Source organism: Petaurus breviceps, unplaced genomic scaffold (assembly GCF_028583685.1).
Source record: "Petaurus breviceps papuanus isolate PSGF00001 unplaced genomic scaffold, PetGlider_PUasm1.0 90702, whole genome shotgun sequence".
Classification (NCBI taxonomy): domain Eukaryota; kingdom Metazoa; phylum Chordata; class Mammalia; order Diprotodontia; family Petauridae; genus Petaurus; species Petaurus breviceps.
The window spans coordinates 7616224-7638541 of record NW_027187317.1 but is presented as its reverse complement, the minus strand read 5'-3'; the positions used below and the strand labels follow the sequence as shown (position 1 = coordinate 7638541).

Genomic DNA, 22318 nt, shown 5'->3' with positions numbered 1-22318 from the left:
CAATGACTACCTAGTTCTGGAGAATCATGGAAAGGAGCATGGGAATGATGAGCTCCTAGTCTTAGATACCTAAGAAGGAGAGGCCAAATAAAGCATATGTGTCTGGAATCTTACCAATAAATAATCAAGAGGCCTTTCAAATAAAAAAAAATACAAGTGGGAAGAAGACACCTGCCCATATAGATTTGATAAACCTAAGACCAAAGAGAGTAATAGGCAGGAGGATAGCAAAATTCATAGGAGGCAATAGTCAACAAGAAAGCTAGCAATAAAAGCCCTGGCTCCACAGGTCTATATAAAAATGTTCAAAGTATGGGTAATAAAGAAGGCAACCTAGGGATTATAATTCAAGACAAATTGGATTTCATAAATATTAATTACTGTGATATGATAGGTTCAGACTCGTGACTGGAATACTCTTACTCTATATAAGTGTATACCTTATTCAAAAGGAACATAGGTCAAAAAAGGGTGGAATAGCACTACCTATTCAAATGTACTTGTATGGGGTAATTCAGAAAAACAAATCGTGAATCAGGGTAAGGAATATTTAGATGAGATTTAACAGAAGGAAACTTATAAGTGGTATTGTTATGATTATAGATTGGAGACCACTTAGAAGCAAGAATTAAATAACCATAAAACAGGTCACAAATCTGTCATAGAAACTTATTATTATAGATATTTGTGTTTTTTATGTTTTCTTCCCCAATTGGATTTTAAGCTCCTTGAGGGAAGGGACTTTTTATGTTTGTATGCCCAGCACTTAGCACAGTACCTGACACATAGATACTTAATAAATGTTTATTGACTATTAACTGAGGTAAGAGAATTCAACTATCTCTCTCCAAAACCAGAGTGGCTGATAAATGTCTGGATTAATGCTCATTTAGTTCTTGGAAAGCTTAAGAAAGTAATGAAAGGGGCTGCTATTCTGCACCCTATCTAATTAACAAGGAAGAACTGGCTTTCGATGCATAAAAGACATGAAACTTAAGGGCAAATAAGCATTCTACCATAAGATTCCTGATAGAAATGTAGAAGAAATCTGGGCATGATATGATTGGTAACCTAGATTTAGAGAGACTTGATTTGAAGCATTTAAGAGAAAAGATATGGGGGCAGCCAGGTGGCTCAGTGAGTAAGAGCACCGGCCCCAGTGTTGGGATGACCTGGGGATCGAATGCAGGCTCAGATACTTAGCACCACACTCAGAAATAACTGGCCATGTAACCTTGAGCAAGTTACTTAACCCCAATTGCTTTAAAAAAAAAGAGAGAAAAGATATGTAAGCTCCAATATTTTGCTTTGTTTTGTTTTCCATAATTTGGACAAAGAAGGATGGCTGTGAAGCTCTCAAGAATTAAATTCTGATGGCATTTGGAGAAATGATTCTAATAAAGAGGAAACAGGAAATTGCCTAGGGAAATTTAATTCATTGCTCAACTCATATTTTTTTTTAAATGTAGAAAGAAGCAATGACCAGTAACTAAAGATGGACAGAAAAGAATAGCACAGTGTTATAAGAACTGTGTTAGGACTCCCAAGGTCTAGAATATGTTACAGTTGTTGACCAATGTTAAGGACAACAAAGAAGAAATAAGGCTAAGTATTCTTGGTTGATGGAGGGATGATAATGAATGAGAGAATGATGTCTGACTAACTCTTAGTTTAGTTTTTCTTTCCAAGGAGAATAATCTTTGTATTTATAAGGGAAGAACAAAAATCATTAGAAGGCAGTGAAATCCTGGCATAATGAGGAGATGGCCAGGTAACATCGTTTCTCTCAATAAATTTAAGTCACCTGATCCAGATATATGACATTCCAGGGTACTAAAAGAACTTGTAGAAATAATTACTTAGGGGCTATAATTTTTGAAAGATCTGAGAGAGAAGGAGTAGCACACATCTGGAAAAGGGGAATATCTTTTTATTAAAGGAAAAAAGTTGAGTCTACAACCTATAAATGGGAGATTGACATCTAATATTGTAAAAATTCTAGAAGACCTTGATAAATAAAGGGTTTGTGAATCCATTAGAAAGAGTAGTGGTCACTAGAAGTCAGCATGGTTTCATTTTTGAAAAAAAGAAGTCATGTTAGGCTAAATCTTTTTTGCTTCAGAATAGATAGTCTAGTAGACTAGTGTAGTGCTGTAGATATAGCATATTTAAATTTTGACAAAGCAACTAATAAATTATTCCACATTACACTTGTATATATGATAAATCAATATGTACTAGTAGAAAAGATGACAATACATGGATGTACTGGCTTGAGTTATTTATATTAAATGTCAACTTAGAAGGAGGTCTACAGCAAAGTGCCCTAGAGATCTGTCCTTGGCTCTTTACTCTTGAACATTTTATCAATGGTTTGAATGAAGACTCAGATGGTGTGTCTGTGAAATATGCAAATGACATGAAGCTTGTAGGGATAGCTAATATGTTTGATATCAGTCAGGATTCAAAATGACCTCAACAGTCTAGAGTGATTATAGGTATAGATAAATCTAAAATTTACATTTTTCCTTCCAAAACTCTTAGATGAGTAAAGGCTGGGGACAATAGTGGGAAGTCAACAATTTTTTTTTTTTGTGGAGAGTTTAGCGGACTATAACTTCTATGTGAGACAATATTAAAAAAAGAAACAAGCAAATAAAATTTACCCCTATCAACTGAGAAATGGTTAAACAAATTGTGGTGTATGTAGTGGAATATTACTGCACTGTGAGAAATGATATGTGTGGTGAATACAGAGAAACTTAGAAAGATCTTTATGAACTAATGCAGAATGCAGTAAGTGAAGACAAGAAAACAATATTATTGTTTTTTGGTCATTTGCAGTTGTGTCTGACTCTTCATGACTATATTTGGGGCTTTCCTAGCAAAGATTTGTTGTTTCTTTCTACAGCTTATTTCACAGATGCGGAAACTGAGGCAACCAGGGTTAAGTGACTTGCCTAAGGCCACACCTAGTAAGTGTCTGAGGTCAGATTTGAACTGAGGAAGATGGGTTTTCCTGACTTCAGGTCCAGATTTCTAGCCACTGTGTGACTCAGCTGCCTACATAGTAACTACAAAAATATAAATGAAAAGAATGAAAAACCAAAAACTCAAAAGTAAATGTAACAAAACTGTTAAGATTAAGTGGGATTCAAATGAAAAGAAATGAAAAAAATACCCCCAACCTGTTCCTTATTGGAGGTGGGAGGTCCACAAGTGTTACACAATACATATTTTCAGACTTTTAAAAGGAAAAAAGGGCAGCTAGTTGATGCAGTGGATATAGTGCCAGACCTAATCCAAAAAGATTCATCTTCCTGAGTTAAAATCTGGGCTCAGACACTTACTAGCTTTGTGACCCTGTGCAAGTTACTTAATCCTATTTTGCCTCATGAGCTGGAGAAGGAAATGGCAAACCACCTCATTATCTCTGCCAAGAAAATCTCAAATGAGGTCAGGAAGATTGGACACAACTAAAAATGACTGAACAACAAAGGAAAAAAAGTGGAATCTGGACCCTATTAAGAGATCGATGTCTAATCCTGTCTATATTCTAGAAAACCTTAGCAAACTGAAACATCAATCAGTAGTGGTGACTATTTTTTTTCCTTCTCTAAAACTAGTACTTGTCATATGAGATGACTGTGAGAGAGGGAGAAGGACAGATACATGGGATAATATGGTGATGAAAGAAAAAAAATACCAATAAAAACTTATTTTAAAAAAACAAGCCCCAACGCCCCCAAATTATTAGCCTCCTAGATTACACTGAGGAACAGAGTGTCCTGAATGAGGACTTTCCACTCTACTGAACAGGCCACATCTAGAGTTCTGGGTTTACTTCTTGGCAACAGAAGGTTCTAGACAAATGAGTACTTCTAGAACAGGGCCACCAGGCCAATGAAAATATGAAAGAGTATGCCAAATGAGGGCTAGGCTGAAGAAATATTGAATGTTGAACCTAGAAAAAGTATTTAGTAAGGACATTATAGCAGTATTTAAATATGTGAAGGGCTGCAATGTGATAGGGGAATTAAATGGATTCTGCCTGGAACCTAAAGACAGTACTAGGAAACAAAGAGTGGAAGTTAAAAAGAGACAAAAGAGAAAAAATGAATTTCCTAATAATTATAATTGACAAAACATGGAATGGACTGCATTGGGAGAAAGTAAGTTCCCCATCATTAGAGATCTTTAAGGCTAGATTTCCACATACTGAGGATGTTTTAAAGTTTGATTCACTACAGATTAAATTAGATTACTTCTAAAGTAGTTTCTAATGTTAAAATTCTCCCCCCTCCCTTTTTTGGAGACTTGCTGTCACCACTCATAGGCCAATCTCAATACTGATGGACGTGAAAGGTTTAATTGTATCCATTTTTCCAACCTGGCCAGTTTGCCCCTCCTTAGGCAGCCTGTTGGCTCTCTGCTTCTGGAGGATCATCTTATTTGTGTCAACTTTAGCATGAACACCCTATTGTCTTAGCCCAGTTATAGTTGAGAACTCTTCCATGCAAGCAAACTATCAGCCTCAGCCTCCTCCAGGAGCATATTATAAGCATCTGAAAGCATGCCTGGCCTATACCTGGCCAAGATTCTGTGGATATATAAAAAAATCTCATTGAAGTGGGTAGCTCTGATATAAGACAGTTCTTATCACTTCCATGATAAAAATTAGTGGAGGAAAATGCTAGTATTCTGAGAGTGGCATGGAGAGAATGGTTATTTGACTATATGAAAAAGAGTTCATGTATAATGGGAGGTTTTAGATTAAAGCAAATGTGTTCTATATTATCATTTCTTAACTTCATAATAATTCTCTGATGTAGGTAGAGCAGGTATTAACATTGCCATTTAACAGAGTAAGAAAAAAAGAAGTTTTAAAAAGTCATGCAAATTAGCCAAGGTCATAGGACAAATAAGAGTGAGGTCTCAGACCCAAAGCTTTGATTCCAAATACAGTTAACTTTTTACTATAGCATGGTGTTTATTTAAGAAAAATTAAAAATTCATGTGTCTACACTGCTCTTATATTAGTATATTTCTGACAAGCACAAGAAAAAGTCATGGTTGTGAATTCTAATCTGAGGTCATTTTATTGTGTGACTTGTAAATTGGTTTCAGTTCTTTGGGTCTCTGTTTCTTCTTTGATAGCCACCCAACATCCCTAATGCTTTTATCTGTAAAGTAGCAGAGGGTAGGGTGAATGAGTTGTGAAACTAGACTCAATCTCTAAGACCTTAAATTCTATGATGCTACAGATACACATTAAAGGACCACATTACCTGGAAGTCGGATATGTACCTTGCCCTCTTCTTCACCACCACAGCAGACTAATTCTTTGCTCACCACCTGTCCACCACAACACTGTTGCTGATAACCATCATGCAATATCCCAGCACAGCAGATTTGATATCCTGAGGTAGAGTATGGAATGTTCTTGCAGCATGAATCCCCAATGCCAACTGAAACCCTTTGGTGTTCATCATCTAGACAGCATATTTCCCCTGTTGATTTAGGACAAAACCAAAAATTATGAGCATTAGATACTTGTTTCTTTGATGTCATGATATCACCTTGAAAACACAAAGACATTTTCCAAATCTCCAGTGACAAAAGAGCCTTGCAGAAATTGTAATACAAAAGTAATAGCATCATTTTATTGGGGTTACAGTATCACAATAATGATTTTTTAAGTTGCAACTTAAAACAACAACATTTATTTAGTCCCTTCTGTTTACAGGACATCATGCTAGACCTAATCATTGGTTCATATCTTCATTACGTAATTTATCATCTAAAAAGGGATAAATTATAACATAGATAAGAACAATATAAAGTATTACAAGATAGATGAAATAAAGAGTTACAAGATAAAATTCTATGGGAAACAATGTGTTATAAAGGATAGAGCATCAATCTCAGAGTAAGGAAGAGCTGTCTCCAACTCCTGCACCTAAAATGTGCTGGCTATGTGCCCTTAGGCAAGTAAGTTGACCTCTTAGTGCTCCAAGCAACTCTCTGAGACTGCAAGTTGCAAAAAAAATGCATTTTGGTAGAACATGTTTGCTCACCAGAAGTTGACTTTATCAATAACATGACAAGTCTAGTTTAAAAAAAAAAGTGGTTCATGTGTAAGGTCAGTACCAAAACAGGGGATGACTTCCAAGAGAAGGTGACATTTGAACTGGGCTTTAAAGTGTAGGCTTTAGTTTGAGAGGTGAAGATAGGAACAGGAGGTCTTCTTGGTATAAGCAACAGTATGAGCATCATACTAGACATAGAACCCTCTGATTGTCTGGTTAGGCCTATAGACCCCTTTTCAGAAAAAATGTTTTTAAATGCATAGAGTAAAATACATATGATTAAAAAGGAAAGCAACTTTACTGAAATAGTTATCAAATTATATAACAAGTTCACAGACCCTTTACAAAACCATCCAATTCAATACCAAACATCAGTTAAAATACTAAAGAAATATAAGCCCTGTACTAGATTCTGGAGATACAAACACTAAATTACAAATCTTTTCTGCCCTCAAGGGATTTGCATCAACTATGGGACTAGAGTATATTCAGAGATAAGTATATACCTAATAGCTTGAGGAGGGAATACAAGTAAGGGATTCAGGAAAAGCATTTTATAGCACAATACACATATATTTTGAAAAAAAGCTGGAAATTATAAGAACTAAGCAAGGAGTACATTGAATGCATATGGACATTCAAGGCAAAGATAGAAGATGAAGTGCCAAGTTTGAGAAACATTTAGCTGCAGATCACTTTGATTGAAATGTTTGTTATATAAAAGGTGTGCAATAAATGTAGGGATATGTATAAGAAGGAGAAAGAATAACTTAAGAAAATTTTCTGTTTGTTCATGTGAACCTGAAGACTTTGTATTTTATCCAAGAAGCAATAGAGAGCCATTGAAGTTTCTTGAACAGAGCAATGATATGGTCAGACTGTGTTATAGGAAGAATATTTTGGCAACTACATAAAAGATAGATTGGAGAGGGAAAAGACTGGAAATAGGGATTTAATTTAGGAGATTGTTTCAACAATCTAGGTGAGAGGTGATAAGGGTTTGATTCAGTCATAGCTGAGTAGACAGAAAGTGATGGATAATACGACTAAGCAACAGATTGGATAGAGAGGTATGAGAGAGAGGAGAATTGGGAATAGTATTATAAATCTGGATGACTAGAAGAAACTTCATAGGCTTAGGAAAGTTTGGAAATCTTAGACATAATGAGTCTGAATTCCTACATCACAGTAGAAATAACAGAAACTAATTTGGTTGGTGATGCGGGACCATGTGAGTTCAAATGTGAGAATAGGGCTTCTAACACAAAAACATCAACACATGCATGTATACACACAACACAGGTGCAAACATATATATGTGAATTGTACAATACATATGCATGGTGTATAGGCATACATGCATATATATGTAGAGACATGTATAACATGGTGTATACACATTTGCATATAATAAATACCAAACATGCATGTGCATGTGTGTGTATGTGTGTGTGATGTCTTGTAATGGCAAGCAAAGTAGTCCTTTGCTCCTTGTTTCAGCTAATCAAGTGCCTTTGAACCTCATCTTTGATTGTATCAAGTCTTTGTTGGAAACAGGGCACATTGTGTTGCCCTTAATAGGCCTATTAAGGGAGTTTGGAGATGTTCTCTGCCCTTAATAGGCCTAAGGTCATCACATTGAGCCCACCCTGGGAGGAGCTAATCGAAAGAGCTGAGAGGAAGGGTGGAACAGGAAGAAGCAGAGTAGATAAAAGCTAGAACATGAGCTGGGACCAAGCAGAGCTAAGAGAGAGAATGTTTGTGATATTGGTACTCTGTTGTCCTGTGTTGGTGTTACTTTGTCAGAAGAAGCACTCTATTGATTGTGTTACTTTGTCAGACAGAAGCATTCTGTCTTTTGAATTGTGTTACTTTGTTAGAAACACTCTGTTAACTTGTGTTAGTGTTACTTTGTCAGAGAGAAGCACTCCGTTGATTTGTGTTGATTTCTCAGACAGAAAGTGAATTGAGATGATAGTACCAGCAAAGTGCATAAATATTGTTGTAGCCTTACTGAGCTTTGTTTTCCTAGTAACAAAACCTGTGAAGAGCTTGGGATGGAGTAGTCCCTGTGAGCAGCAATATGGAATAGGAGTGAGAGCCACCTATGTGTGAATCCAGGCAGGAGTTGGGAGAGCTGCCTATCCGGGAGTATGGAAGAGGAGCCGTGGGGTTTGGAAGTCAGCTTCAAGTCAAGATAAAAGAGAACTTTACTTGGGTACTCAGTAGTGACTGAAGATATTGTAACTTACTGTGACCTAGGGATGGATGGCCTTTGTACTTTCCACTACCCCTTAAGGATTATTGACTTAAGGATGATTGGAAGCCAGCCTCCAATCAAGATGAAAGAAGACTTTAGATGGGTACTGTTTTATTTAAGACTATGTGGCCACCTTAGTAATAAATTGTTATCTTATATTGTGAATGTTCTGCTTTAGTTTTTTGAATGTTTTGCTTTAGTTTATTGCTGAGTAAATAGAGAGCTTTCTCAAAAGAACTGATAAAAGCACCAGAAAGGAGGGTAGAGAAAGAAAAGGAAAAAAAAAACATTGGGTGATATCCACAGGATAGGATACAGTTGAAGATCCTACAAAGATAGAGAAGGGGTGCCCAGACAGATAGGAAGAGTATCAGGAGAGAGAAAACTCATGAAAATTCATTCAAGAGAAAGCAACTAGGAGAAGGGCATAATTCAATTTTCAAATGCAGCAGAGAGATCAAGAAGTATGGGGACTGAAAATAGGCCATTGGATTTAGGAATTAAGAGATCAGTGATTACTTTGGAGAGGGCCCTTGAGGCTAGAAGCAAGAAGTGGGAAGAAGAATGAAGACAACATACGCACATCACTTTTCTAGGAATTTTGCTAGGAAAGAGAGGAAGGATAAAGTCTCATAGCTTGAGTGGGTGACAGTGTATAGTGCCAATGCAATATTTACAGCACCCGCAATCATGATAAAGTCTGTGACTATAAGAATCTCATGATGGTCAATCACAAAATATACCAGATTCTCGAGATAGAGGATAGAACTGAAGCATTTATTTAGATAGCAGAAAACTGAATCCCCAAACCAGTAAGTCAATTCCATCATAGTACCAAAGTTATTCAGAAGCCATAATAATGCTGAGAGCCACAGAATCCTTCAGCCTTCCCACAAACCAATACAAGATCAGTCTTTACTCACAAACCTCTCTATCTCCTTAATGAGTATCCTCTTCCCCCAGAGTCTGGTTGGCTATGGACCAGCTTCCTGTATGCTCTGCTTCCTTTCAGCAAAACTCCTCCCACCAAAGGCTCCATGTGACTACATTCAGCTGATCAGGGGGCAGAGTTTATCTTCACAGCAGGGAAGCTTCCTCTGGGCTCTGCCCAACTATTCAGCAAACTCCTCCCACCATAGACTCCATGTGATTACATTCAGCCTATTGGGGGCAGAATTTACTTTCAAAGCAGGAAGATCTTCAAACTCCCCCCTAGGTCTATTAAGGGGCAGGGAAGATCTTCAAATTCCCATTCCCATTACACAGGGTCAAATCAATAAAATGTAGTGGGGTAGAGCCAAGATGGCATAGTAAAAGCAGGGACTTGCTTGAGATCTCCCTCAAACACTTCCAAATACCTGTAAAAAATTATTCTAAACAAATTCTAGAGATGCAGAACCCACAAAATGATGGAGTGAAATAAATCTCCAGCCCAAGGCAACATGGAAGGTTGACAGGAAAGGTCTATCACACCAGACTGAGAGCAGAGCACATGGGCCATGCCAGTATAGACTAGCCTGGAGTAGGCCTCAGGGAACTGAGTCATTGGCAGCTGTAATGGTTTCCAGATTTCTCAGTCCACAAGTGCCAAAGACAGCATAAGTCAGTGGGAAAACTGTGTCAGACATGGGTGAGAGAAGGGCATGGTCCAGCCCCAACCCTGCAATGGTGGAGGTGGCAGCAGCAGTGGCAGCAGTAGTGGCTGTTTGTGGAACTCCCAGTCCACAGATGGTGAGAAGATTGAGTGGCTGATCAGGGAGGGATTGAAGGGGATCTCTTTGCTGGTGCTGGATCATGCCACCTTGGAAGAACTGAAAATTTACAGGTCCCTCTGAAAACAGCTGAACAAACCCCCTGAAGTTTGGGACAGGATACCCTGCACACTGGAAGCAGAATACTACCTTAAAAATGTTTAGAAAGTCAAGTAGTCAGCTGGGAAAATGAGCCAGAAAGAAACAATTCAAGTATTGTGGAAGCACAATCGGGATAACACAAGATCTAGCAGCTTCAACCTTCAGGGACTGAAGGACTTGGAATATGATATTCTGGAGGTCAAAGGAGGTAGGGTAAAACCAAGAATCATCTACCCAACAAAACTGAGTATAATACTTTAGGGGAAAAAATGGATATTCAGTGAATCAGAGGACTTTTAAGCATTCTTGATGAAAAGACCAGAAGTGAATAGAAAATTTAACCTTCAAATACAATCATCAAGAGAAACATGAAAAGGTAAACAGGAAAGAGAAATCATAAGGGACTTATTAAAGTTGAACTGTTTATATTCCTACATGGAAAGATGATATAGGGCATAGGGTGAGTTGAATTTGAAGGGATATCTAAAAAAATAAAATTAATGGGTGAGAGAGGAATATATTGGGAGAAGGAAAAAGGGAGAGATAGAATGGGGTAAATTATCTCACATAAAAAAGGCAAGAAAAAACTTTTACAAAGGAAGGGGGTGGGAGGAGAGAGGGAATGAGTGAGCCCTACTTTCATTAGATTTGTCTTATGGAGGATATAACATACACACTCATTTGGGTATCTTACTCTACAGGAAAGTAGGGGAAAGGGGTCAAGGAGGAAGGGTAATATAGGGGAGGGCAGATTCAGGGAAGGGGTAATCAGAATGCATGCTATCTTAGGGTAGAGGGTAAGGGAGAGATAAGGAGAAAATTTGGAACTCAAAATCTTGTAGAAATGAATGTTGAATACTAAAATAAATAAATTAATAAAAAATGTAGTGAATGACTGGAGGAGAGAGAGGGGATGCATATTTTTCCAGTGTTTGAAGCAGAGTTTACATTGAATGGTATGAAACAAGGCACCAGGTTGTAGAAGGCCTTGAATGCTGGGTGAAATAATTGGTAAAAATTATTTGAACTTTATGTAAAAGGCATGGGGAACCAAGCACCAGCCTGCACTTTAAAGAATGCACCTTCTTCCCTTTGTAATAAAGACTTTTTATGATAATGGTGGAGTTGTAATGTATAAGTTCATTGCAGTATAAATTGATAAGTTTGCATGTTCCATTTGAAGAGCTTAGAGACAACTATTAGTTTACTTGAATTTTAGTAGCAAGAGAAACTAGTTTCCTAGACTGGTAATCTTTATGTCTTTAGCATAAGATGCAACAGAGTGTGAGTACTACCAACCCTGTTAAATAAAGTCAAGGAATTGTGTATGTTTAGAGCATACCATGTATATATCTTTATCAGGTAAAGGCAATAATCAACAAAAAGGCAAGAAGAACTCCAGTATAAAAAGATATTCATCAGTTTAGATACTTGAGCTATATTTCCCTGAATTCCTCAGAATCTAATTTAGTTACTGATGGAAGAAAGGCCTTAATAACAGGGAATGTGGGTTACATCAATGGGAACTAAAACTGATTTTTTTTAAAGGGCTATTAGACATAAGATACAAAGGATCATTCACCTTCTCATTAACCTCTCAAAATGGGATCCATTCCAAGCCAGGCTTGAAAATGTTTTCTCTCTGAAAGCTACCATGCATTCTTACCAGTTAATTGTTATCCTTATCAAAGAATGACCCACATTAACATTTAGCTTGGGGTTATTAGCATATTTATATAAAAAAGGGAAAAAATGACCAGCATTGTTCATGCTGGTGTCCTTTGGTATAAGGTGGGGGATGGGGTGGTAGAGAAATTTAGAGGAAGGGGAGGTAGAAATTGAAGGAATAAAACAGACTGAAATAAATATTATTAAGCAAGTTTCTGATTAATCCACAGATATCAAAATGCCTCTTCAGTTCTCAATCTCAAATAGGCAGAACACTGATGCAATCTGAATTGCTTTCAGATACAAGATGGTTGAGGTCACTGTGCTTTCTTTTCTGGTGTAAACAGTGTTAAACTAGTTAACACAGACTATTGAATGAGGATAGAGGTCAAAGAATATAATCTCACCATTTTGGTACATTGAGATTAATGAGACTGGTGAAATACTTTCTCTGATTCTTCCATGTGATGGCATTTTTCTGATGACATCATGCTAGGAATTCTAATAGCATGATATATGAATTACTTTACAAGGAACTGGAACTTGGGGTATGCTGAATTGTTTGGCAGAAATTCAAAGACTTCAGAGCAGAGGGAGTCTGTGCCAACCCATGGGCAATGAAGTTTCTTTAGCTCTTGACCTGAAAATTACTTGCAAAGAGGTTTGTGTAACTAACCACCTAATGCCAAATCTTCTATGGGCCTTCAAGGTCCATTTAATTATTGCTTTGGGGGTTTCAAGTAAATAAGATTAGGGGGGAAAGTACTTTTAAAATAGCTTTCCTTAAAATAAAAAGAGAAATTCTTCTTTTGGTTTTGAATCTGACACTTTACCTTAAGTTTAAGAAAGGTTATAGAAACCACCTTGCATAACAACTCACAACACTAATAGAAGTAATCACTTGTTTTGAAGGAAGGAAGGAGGGAATTTTTTGGAGACTGAAAAAGTTAGTTGTGAATTCTAACTTCTTGGCAAATTTTCAATGTGATATTTGAACTAAATATACTAACCTTCAGACAGTCCCTTTTCTTGGGAGAAACTCAGGATAATTCAGAAAGAGGTCTCCCTTTTACCTCACCCCTGACTCCTGCTCCATAATTATTATTCTCTAGTGTGATTTAAATGGGAAGAAAGATAAGAAGTGTAGTTAAATACTTCTAGCATATACATGAATTTCCGGAATGCAGTATATATCAGAGGAAAAAAAATATGTCAATAGTCAGATGACTTTGTGTTCTCATCCCAGGTCTTCCAGAGCTATGACTCTGGATTAATGATTAACCTTATTTGGACATCTATTTCCTCAAGGGTAAAATATATGGCATTGTTTTGGCTAGACACATCTCTTCCTACCTCCCCCCTCACCTCCAGTGAATTGAGATGGGGAAAAAAATATCCAGCTATTATGGAAAGATCCAACACTGTAAGACTTTTGATGTTATGTAGAACAGTACTGAACAGAAAGGAAAAGGAAAAAAAAAAGAAAATTAAAAAGGAAGACTGAAATCAAGCTACAGATGCTATTCATAGCAAATCTCAATAAGCATTTATGAAGTAGTATGTCAAGCACTTTATTAAACACTAGAATATAAAGAAAGTTATAAAAACACAGTGCTAACTTTAAAAATCATTTGATCCTGGAGGTAATGAAAAGCCAGTAGAGTTTATTGAGTAGGGAAGTGACATAATCAGACTTTAGGAATATCACTTTGGGAGCTGAGTTGACAGTACATTGGAGTAAGAAGAGATAAGGCAAGGCAAGACTAATGAGAACACAATTGCAGCACTGCAGGCATGACATAATAAGGATCAGAACTACAGGTGTAATTTTTTGAGTGGAGAGAAGGGAATATATGATAACTGTTGGGAATGTAGAAATGGCAGAATTTAACAGATTACATATATGGGGTGAATTTGAATGAGATGATGAGAATGACATATAAATTGTGAGCCTGGGTGACGTGTGGTCCATGGTGCTCTTGAAAATAAAAAGAAAAACAGGAAGAAAACAGAGCTTGGGAGGAGAGATTACAAGTTCCTATTTTGTAGATATTTGAGAAGTCAATGGAATATCTACTTCAAGATGCCCTATAAGCAATTGATTATTAGAGGCTGGAGGTCAATAGAAAGGTTAGGGATAGATAGATCAGGGAATCATCTACTTGGAGATTATAACTGAACCCATGAAAGCAGATGAGTAAACCAACTGAGATATTATATGGAGAGAAGTAGATTTGGGACAGATCCTTGTGAGACACCCACAGCTAAAGGAAATGGCCTGTAGGAAGATTCAGCTAAGACAACTGAGAAGAAATGGTCACATGAGTAGGAGGAGAACCAGGGGGGAGTAGTGTCATTACAACTTGGAGAGGAGAGACTATAACCAGGAGAGGAGAATATTGAACAGTGTCAAAAACTGTACAAAAAAACAGAAGAATGAAAACTGAGAAACACCTTGGTCATAGATAGATCATCGTTAATTTTAGAGAGTAGCAGTTTTAGTTGAATGATAGGGTTGAAATTCAAATTGCAACAGCTTTAGAAGAGTGAGAGGAAAGAAAATGAAGGTATCAATTGTATATGGCTTTCTTAAGGAGTTTATTCAGCACAGGGCAGAGAGATTGAGGATAACAACTAGTGTGGATGGATGGACCAAGTGAAGAATTATTATCAAGTGGGAAGAAATTGGTATGTTTGCAAGCAGCAAAGAGGCAGCAGTATATAGAAAGAAAATGAAAATTATTGAGAGAATAGATAAGATAGAAGAGGGTATCTTTTAGAAAAGGCAGGATGAAATTGGATCAAAGCTACAGGAATAGCAGGGATTTCCCTTGGTAAGGAAAATGGCTACCTATTCATGAGAGAAAGGTTCGAAGGAAGAGATATTTGTGAAAGACATAGGAGTGAGATGAGAAGAGGAGGAGGAGAGAAGAGGAAATTCTTAGTAAGTAGCCTCAAGTTTTTCAGACAAATATGAGGTAAAGTCCTCAGCTGCGAAGGTGATTAGGAGACCCACAGAAGGTTTGAGGAAGGTAAGAAAGGTTTCACACTTTTTGCTGTGGTTACCAGGATAAAGAATCCATTAGGGAACTATACAAGGATTGCACAGCTGCACTGAGGAGCCATTTGACATAATGTAACATAACATTGTAGTGGATCCAGTCAGCTTGGTTTTATGGAAGTTATCCAACATTGGATCTTGGTAATATATGATGGGTAACAGAAGGGGATAAGGGACTTGAGTGTAGAGGATATTGAAGCATTGAAATTATTCATCAAGGGGCGGAGAAGGGAAAAGGAGGAAAGTACAAGCAGTACAGGGGTGATGTTATGAAAAAGAAATAGAGAGATCTGAGTTCACAACGAGATTGAAGAAAAGAGTTAGAGATCAGAAGGCAGAGGGAAAGATAGAAGGATAGACAATTATGATTAGATAAAGGAACTTTAAACTTAATGAACATGGAAGTGGAACAATTTGACAGTAATTCTGGTGAAGTGGATAGAGAATTGGACTTGGAGTTAGGAAGACCTGAGTTCAAATTTGACCTTAGACACTTACTAGTTGTGTGACCTGTAGGCAAGTCATGCAGAGTGAAAAGAAGAGGCTGGTACAAAATTTATCATGATTCATAAGATTAAAGAAAAACCAGGCATTGTAATCTGTGAAAATAAGTCATCATTAAACTAATATCAAAAAAGAAACATAGGACAACTAGATTATAATTAAAAGTCTTACAAACAATGTCATTACATATCTATATGCATGTATATATGTACAAAATGACAATATCTATTAAGGGAAAAAATATCTGAATTCTAAAAGGACATGGCTGGCAATACAATGATCATGGGAGACTTTAATATTCCTTTTCCAAAACAAGATAAATCTAATAAAAAGATAAAGGAAAATAGAGGACAGGATAGTTTGCCTGAACAATAAAGACTGAAAGATGTATAGCAATTTCTAGGTAGGAATATTAAAGAATATAAATGTATTTAAACTTTAATGGAAACCTTACAGCATTTATTGTATATTATGAAATAAAAATATTAAAAATAAAGATACCTGGGATCGGTTCTGGCCTCAGATACTTGGCACCCACCCAAAATAACTGGCCGTGTAACCTTGAGCAAGTTACTGAACCCCAATTGCTTTAAAATAAATAAATAATATCATAAATTAAATCAAGGAGACGTTTTTTTTCTTTCCTTTTGGTTCTAATATTTTGAGTTTATATCATTTGACTGAGTAATAACTCCATCAGACTTCTAAAATCTCATCAATAGACTGAAGACATTTTTACCAATGCCTGACTCCATCACAATTTCTAAATAACAGCCTGGAAATACATTTTTGAGTTATATAATGATAGAAACAAAAGTATCTTTGTTTGAGAACTAGAAAAAGCTGCTACAGAAAAAACAGAATTTCTGTCAGTTCTTTGGAGGTATCAATAGACAGGGCATTGTGCTACTGTTGACAGAAAATATTAGGATTCAAAAGATGTGCTAAGAATAGCAAGCAGATTGAAATCATGGAAAATATGTTCTTTCCCAAATACAATCTAGCCCATTCCCCTCCTCTTCAGTAAGGGCCATCTCCTATATTGAAATAATCTTTGTCAAGATTTAGGATGTTCCTCCTCTTTCCTTTAATTCCTACAGTGAGAATTGAATTAATTCTCATTGGGGTAGTGAGAGGCAGTGTGTATTGTGAACTGAGCAAAGGATTTGAAATCAGTTTCGTGCTCTGCCAACTTACTAGTTCCACACTCATGAGTGGGGTCATGCCTTTTCAGGCCTGCTTCTAGAAAGTGAAGATTATACTTGCATTATCTACTTCATATCTTAAAATGTTATGGAATAGGTCATTGGTGTAGAAAGAATTCATGTTCAGTTATGCACTGAATAAATAACTCAGGAGATGCCTTCTAACTTGGAGACTCCTGAGATTCTGAATTCTCTACTTTCAAGAAGCTGATACAATATTTAATTTTTTAGTCTTTGATTTTGTTCCAGTTGAATGTTTGTAAAAAAAATACATACATGATGAAGACAATTTTTCAATAAATAAACAATAGCTATATCTGAGTTATATTAGAATAGTGAAACTATTTAATATGGTAAATGCAACAAAAATTTTACAATTAGTTATAAATACAAATCAGTTGTGTACAAATAGTTTTTACTCAACTAATTCGAATAATTTTGACCAAGATCTTTAACCACTGAATTGGCCAGACATTTTGGCATCATGTTTGGGATTTTTGTTATTCAGTCATTTCAGTCATATCTGACTCTTTGTGACCTCACTTGGGGTTTTCTGGGCAAAAATACTGGACTGCTTTGCCACTTCCTTCACCAGTTCATTTTCCAGATAAAGAATTGGGGCAAACAGGGGTTAAATGACTTGACCTGGATCAAACAGTTAATAAGAGTCTGAGGCCATATTTGGACTCAAGAAGATGACTCATCCTGACTTCAGGTCTGTCACTCTATCCACTGTGCCACCCAACTGCCTCCATGTTTGGGATACTGTTTATATTACCTATAGCTTAGAAAAATTCAAAGCAGGTAAAATGCTAGATTCACAATAAAAAAATATGAACCAGAACTGGATGTGATACTTATTGGCTGTGTAATATTGTAAATGCCATTTTATTTCTTTCAGGCTCAGTTTCCTCATATGTAAAGTGGGGATAATAATATAGTACCTACTTTGCAAGTCATAATAAAATACAATATATTATGATATAATATATTATAATATGGTTTATTATAATAATATGTAATAGTAGCTATTATTACAATAACTCTAATTGACATTCAATATACATAATTAGGACCCTTCCTAAAGGGTCTTAAAAACTTGTCAAAATCCTTTCTCCCCCAGCAATTTTTAATGCTAATCAGTCTTTCATCAAGTAGATAGAAAACACTCATAGAAAAAAATCAACATTCTCTACAACTCTGCCAGGACAAATAGTGTTACTTACAAAGTCATCAAGGGAGGGGATATTTGCAAGGCTGGAATAGACTTTTCCTAAATCAACATGCAAACATGCTAACACACTGTTTAGGAATGCATTCTCAAGTATTATCATCAGACAGTTTCTGTGTGGTTATGGCTTATGATTTATAAACACAACTAGAGGTTAGTTCTCTTCCTTCAAATAAAGGCAAAAGAGGGTAATAGAGGGGCAAGATGGCTGATCAATGACCAAGAATTGAAAAGAAAACCTTTATGAGAATGTATTTCCTGTTACCCCCAAATTGGACTCATTTAATCTTTCAGTGCTCTTCAGATCTATAAGATGTTAAGACATTGAGAGGATGATGAACAGAATTGGTAAGAGGTATTCACTGATCCAGGCATTTCTTGTTCCAGTGAAATCACAGGTCCATCCTCTATCCCTAATACTACTACTACTACTACTACTACTACTACTACTACTACTACTACTACTACTACTACTACTACTACTACTACACTACTATGACTATGACTACGACTACTACTACTAATACTACTACTACGACTATGACTATGTCTACAACTACAACTACTACTACTACTACTACTAGTATTGTTGATATCTTCAAAAGCACAAAAAAATGACAATCTCATTTCTATAGCAATGAGCTTGGCAGTAGGTAAGAGGAGGGAACAAGATTAAAAAGTCCCTCCCTATTATAGTACATGCTACCATAGATTTGGAAAGAATACATTTCATAATTATCAATGAAATGAGATGAAGTAACAAGAAGAGATGGAATTAAAATGAGGAAGACAGGCTACATGTTATTAATAGTTACCTCATAATTTTAATTCCATGAAGAATACAAAGGAATAAAAAACACTAAATAATATAAGAGCCACGAACAAAGGCTAGAAGAGTAGAACAAAATGAAATAGAAGATAAATAATAAAGAGAATGTGGAGTCATTTGAAACAATTAACTGAAATGGATCAGGAGGAGGAGGGATTCCAATGGATCCTTGGAATTTGTGGATCCATTTGTTTTTTCTGCCAAAGATAATTGACTATATATATATATATATTTTTTTTTTTCTTACCTGGGAGGACTCTGGTATAATACCCTGAGCAGCACTGATGTTTCTGTTGTATCTCATGCATGTGACCACCACAACACACTCTGGATGAGTTAGGACGAAATGCGATATAATTATCCTCACAGCAAACATAACCAGGTTTGAGGTCATAGAGAATTCCATTGCAACAGACCTAAAAGTAGTTTTAAAAATAAGAAATGTCAACTAAACATATTGGTATTGTCCCATAAAACCACATGAGTCATTTTCCCATATGCCCTTGACCAGAGTCCAAGTGAAAACTAGGGATAAAATAATGCAACTTTGTTAAAACTGGGGTTTCTCCAACATGATTAAGATTCAATAAATTGTATCTGATAGCATATAGCTTTTCTATTAGACTTCAACTATGCTGCCCTAATAAAATACTGTATAAATATCAATTATCTTTTAAATGTTTGTGTCTTCTTATGTAGAGCTGATTTAGATACCTAGGTGAATGGTTCCCTTTAATACCTTTTAATAAAAAATTTTAATGATTAGATATTTAGTACAAAAAGTCTCTGAAACTGTGGAAAACATGTTTCATTTTGATGTTTAGATTTCTTTTGTTTCATTTTCAAATGAAAATGAGGATTGTTCTTCTTACAACCTTATTTGTAACCATAATCATCAGACAATATGGTCCCAACATAGAAATACTTCTATAAATTTGAGTATACAGACCACAGGGCACCAATTTTTTAAAAAAGAAAATTTACATGGATATGAATTTTGAAAAGCTCTTTTAACTCTGGATTTTTTTTAGCTACTGGGAAGGAAATTATATGCTTGAATAATCAAATAATTATCTGCATACTTACCTGTAGGTAGAAAGAACAACATACTGTATACATAACAAATCATGCTGAACACTCACTGAAAAGTAACCTGAGAATCTCTACTCTGCATGGCTTACTTTAATTAGAATGTATGCTTCCTGTGGCTAGATGAAAAATTCATTTGGCAGAAAAGCACTTGTTTTTAAGTGCTATTGTCCATTTCCCTCCTTTTGCTCATTGTCAACTTTAGTGTGCAACCCTTGAATTCTAATGAAGCTTGTCACAGAAACAGAGAAATATGGAATCTCTTCCCATTCCCATTAAAAGAAATGTTAATTTGAACAGTATTTTATTCATTCCTCAAATATTAGCAATACAAATATCATAAGTTCTTCAATTAAAAATCCAAAGCTGTAGCCATGTAACCTTGGGCAAGTCACTTAACCCCAAATGCCCTAAAAAAAAAAAAAAATCCACTGCTGTACCTTTATAGGCAAAGGCAAATAATCTAGGCAAATGAATGAGAAAAAAAATCATACAGTTTGAGAGTTGGAAGGACCTCATTGGTCATCTGGGTCAATCCATACAGAAAAGGAATCCTCAACACAACATAGTTTAACAAGGGGTCACCTGTCTTTCTGTGAAGATTTAAATTAGCTCAGGCTCAATGATAAATTTGGGGATTCCTCTTTAGCAACATGTCCTTTTTTGCCTATTAAAACTAGACATTATAAGTTATATAGTGCACATGTGTAAAGTTTACCCAGGAACTCAGAAATCCATTTCCTTTTGTTTCTATTTATCCTCCTCAAAATCTATATTTATTATTTCATTGGTGTAGGGAACTCCTGCTGGGGAAATTCCCTCTATTCATTTCAGCTATAACTTTTAGCCCTAGAAAGTCACCAAGTCATTAAGATGTTAATTGATTTGCTCAGGGTCAAGCAGAACTCTGTGTACTAAAGGCAGGGATTGAAAACATGTCTTCCTGACTCTAAGTCTAAGATAAGACTTCTATTAACTATAATATACTACATCTCTTTTGTGAACACTACAATACAGCAAATCCAAACCGAAGCAGTTCATTGTTCAAACATATATGTATGTACACACACACACACACACGCATATATATATATATATATATATATTTTGTATAAATATCTCTACCTTTTTAACCAAAAGACCTTCAAAATTAGTCTTACTAACATATGTTGGCATTTTTGACTTGGTTTGATATTAAACATAATTGTTATCTGACTTCAAGAATCATATATATTACTTCATTCTTGGATTTATGGATCTAGATCTGGAAAGGAAAGCACCAATTTCAACTCCTTCATATTACAGGTGAGGAAAATGATACTCACAAACAGCTTAATGCCCTGTACATGCATTCAGAGGTAGTAAGTGGCAAAGTCAGGATATGAAACAGGTCATCTAACGCCCAAACTAGGACTCTGTCTACTATAGCACATCATTCTCTAACCTTCTGTATTTCACTTTGCTTCAAAGCTCCCATTCAATATTATGTCCAGTAATATTGAGACATTGGATAGAAAATCTGCCAGTCCTCTTTCAGCAGCATCAACCAAATGTTCCATTTCTTTTACCAACATATGTAACCTACCACTCTTCAAATTATTTCTGAAGCTATTATTATGCATGGTAGCTCCATCATCTGCAACTTTTTGTAAATTATAAAATGTACTTTTTTGGCATCATTGTTAGGATCATCACAAGCTATTTGCATTGGTATTAAGCCCAAAGAATTTGCATTAACAGCCTACAATATCAAATGTAATCAGGTAATGCTAGGACTGTGATAATAAGCAGGAAAAAAAAAAAGCAAAGACAAATGACTGGCTTTCTCCTTTTCCTAACTCCAGGAATGAGGTTGCATATAATGATAATGACAACTACCATTTACGTGGCACTTACTGTGTGCCAGACACTGTGCTAAATATTTTACAATTATTATCTCATTTGAGCCTTATAACAGCTTTAGGAGGTAGGTGATATTATTATGCCCATTTTGCAGGGGAGGAAACTGAAGGAAACAGAGATTAAGTGAGTTACCCAGGGTCACACAGATAGTAAGGATCTGAGGCCAGATTTGAACATGAATCTTCCTGATTCCAGGCTCAGCATTCTATCTACTGCACCACCTAGCTCACACCTCACAACAGTGTGAAGCAATATAAGGATTTCTTAGAGCCCTCTTTTCTGGGCCACCAAGAATGGGGCTTGGATAATTTTTTTTCCTTTGATTACATTGAAATCAGTGGTCCAAAAGTCCAATGGCAAGTTTTTCACTATATAATTTTTGGGTTACTGAAAGACACCTCTTAGCCAAAAATAGGATAATGAAGAATGTGGGGGGTTTGGTAAAATAAACAGGATGAGCCAGTTCCATGGGGGAGGCTAAAACAGAAAGCTCCTACTCTTCAAATTCAATTTCAGAATTGCATGTAGGTCTGAGATAACTGAACTGGAATTTTCCATGACTGGGAGTGAGACTATTGGTATGTCCTCTGAAAACTATATCTTCAAAAAGTAGTACTTCCATTGACT

General features: G+C 36.1%; 1 protein-coding gene across 1 annotated transcript in view; it reads right to left on the bottom strand.

Annotated features, from left to right (window-relative positions):
• Positions 1–22318, bottom strand: part of USH2A (usherin) — a 1033591-nt gene that overhangs the window by 260011 nt on the left and 751262 nt on the right. The window contains exons 49-50 of the mRNA XM_069066041.1: positions 18948–19116; positions 5289–5510 (exon numbers count right to left, since the gene is read on the bottom strand). Of these exons, the coding sequence (XP_068922142.1) occupies positions 5289–5510; positions 18948–19116 (391 nt within the window). The remainder of the gene's footprint in view (positions 1–5288; positions 5511–18947; positions 19117–22318) is intronic.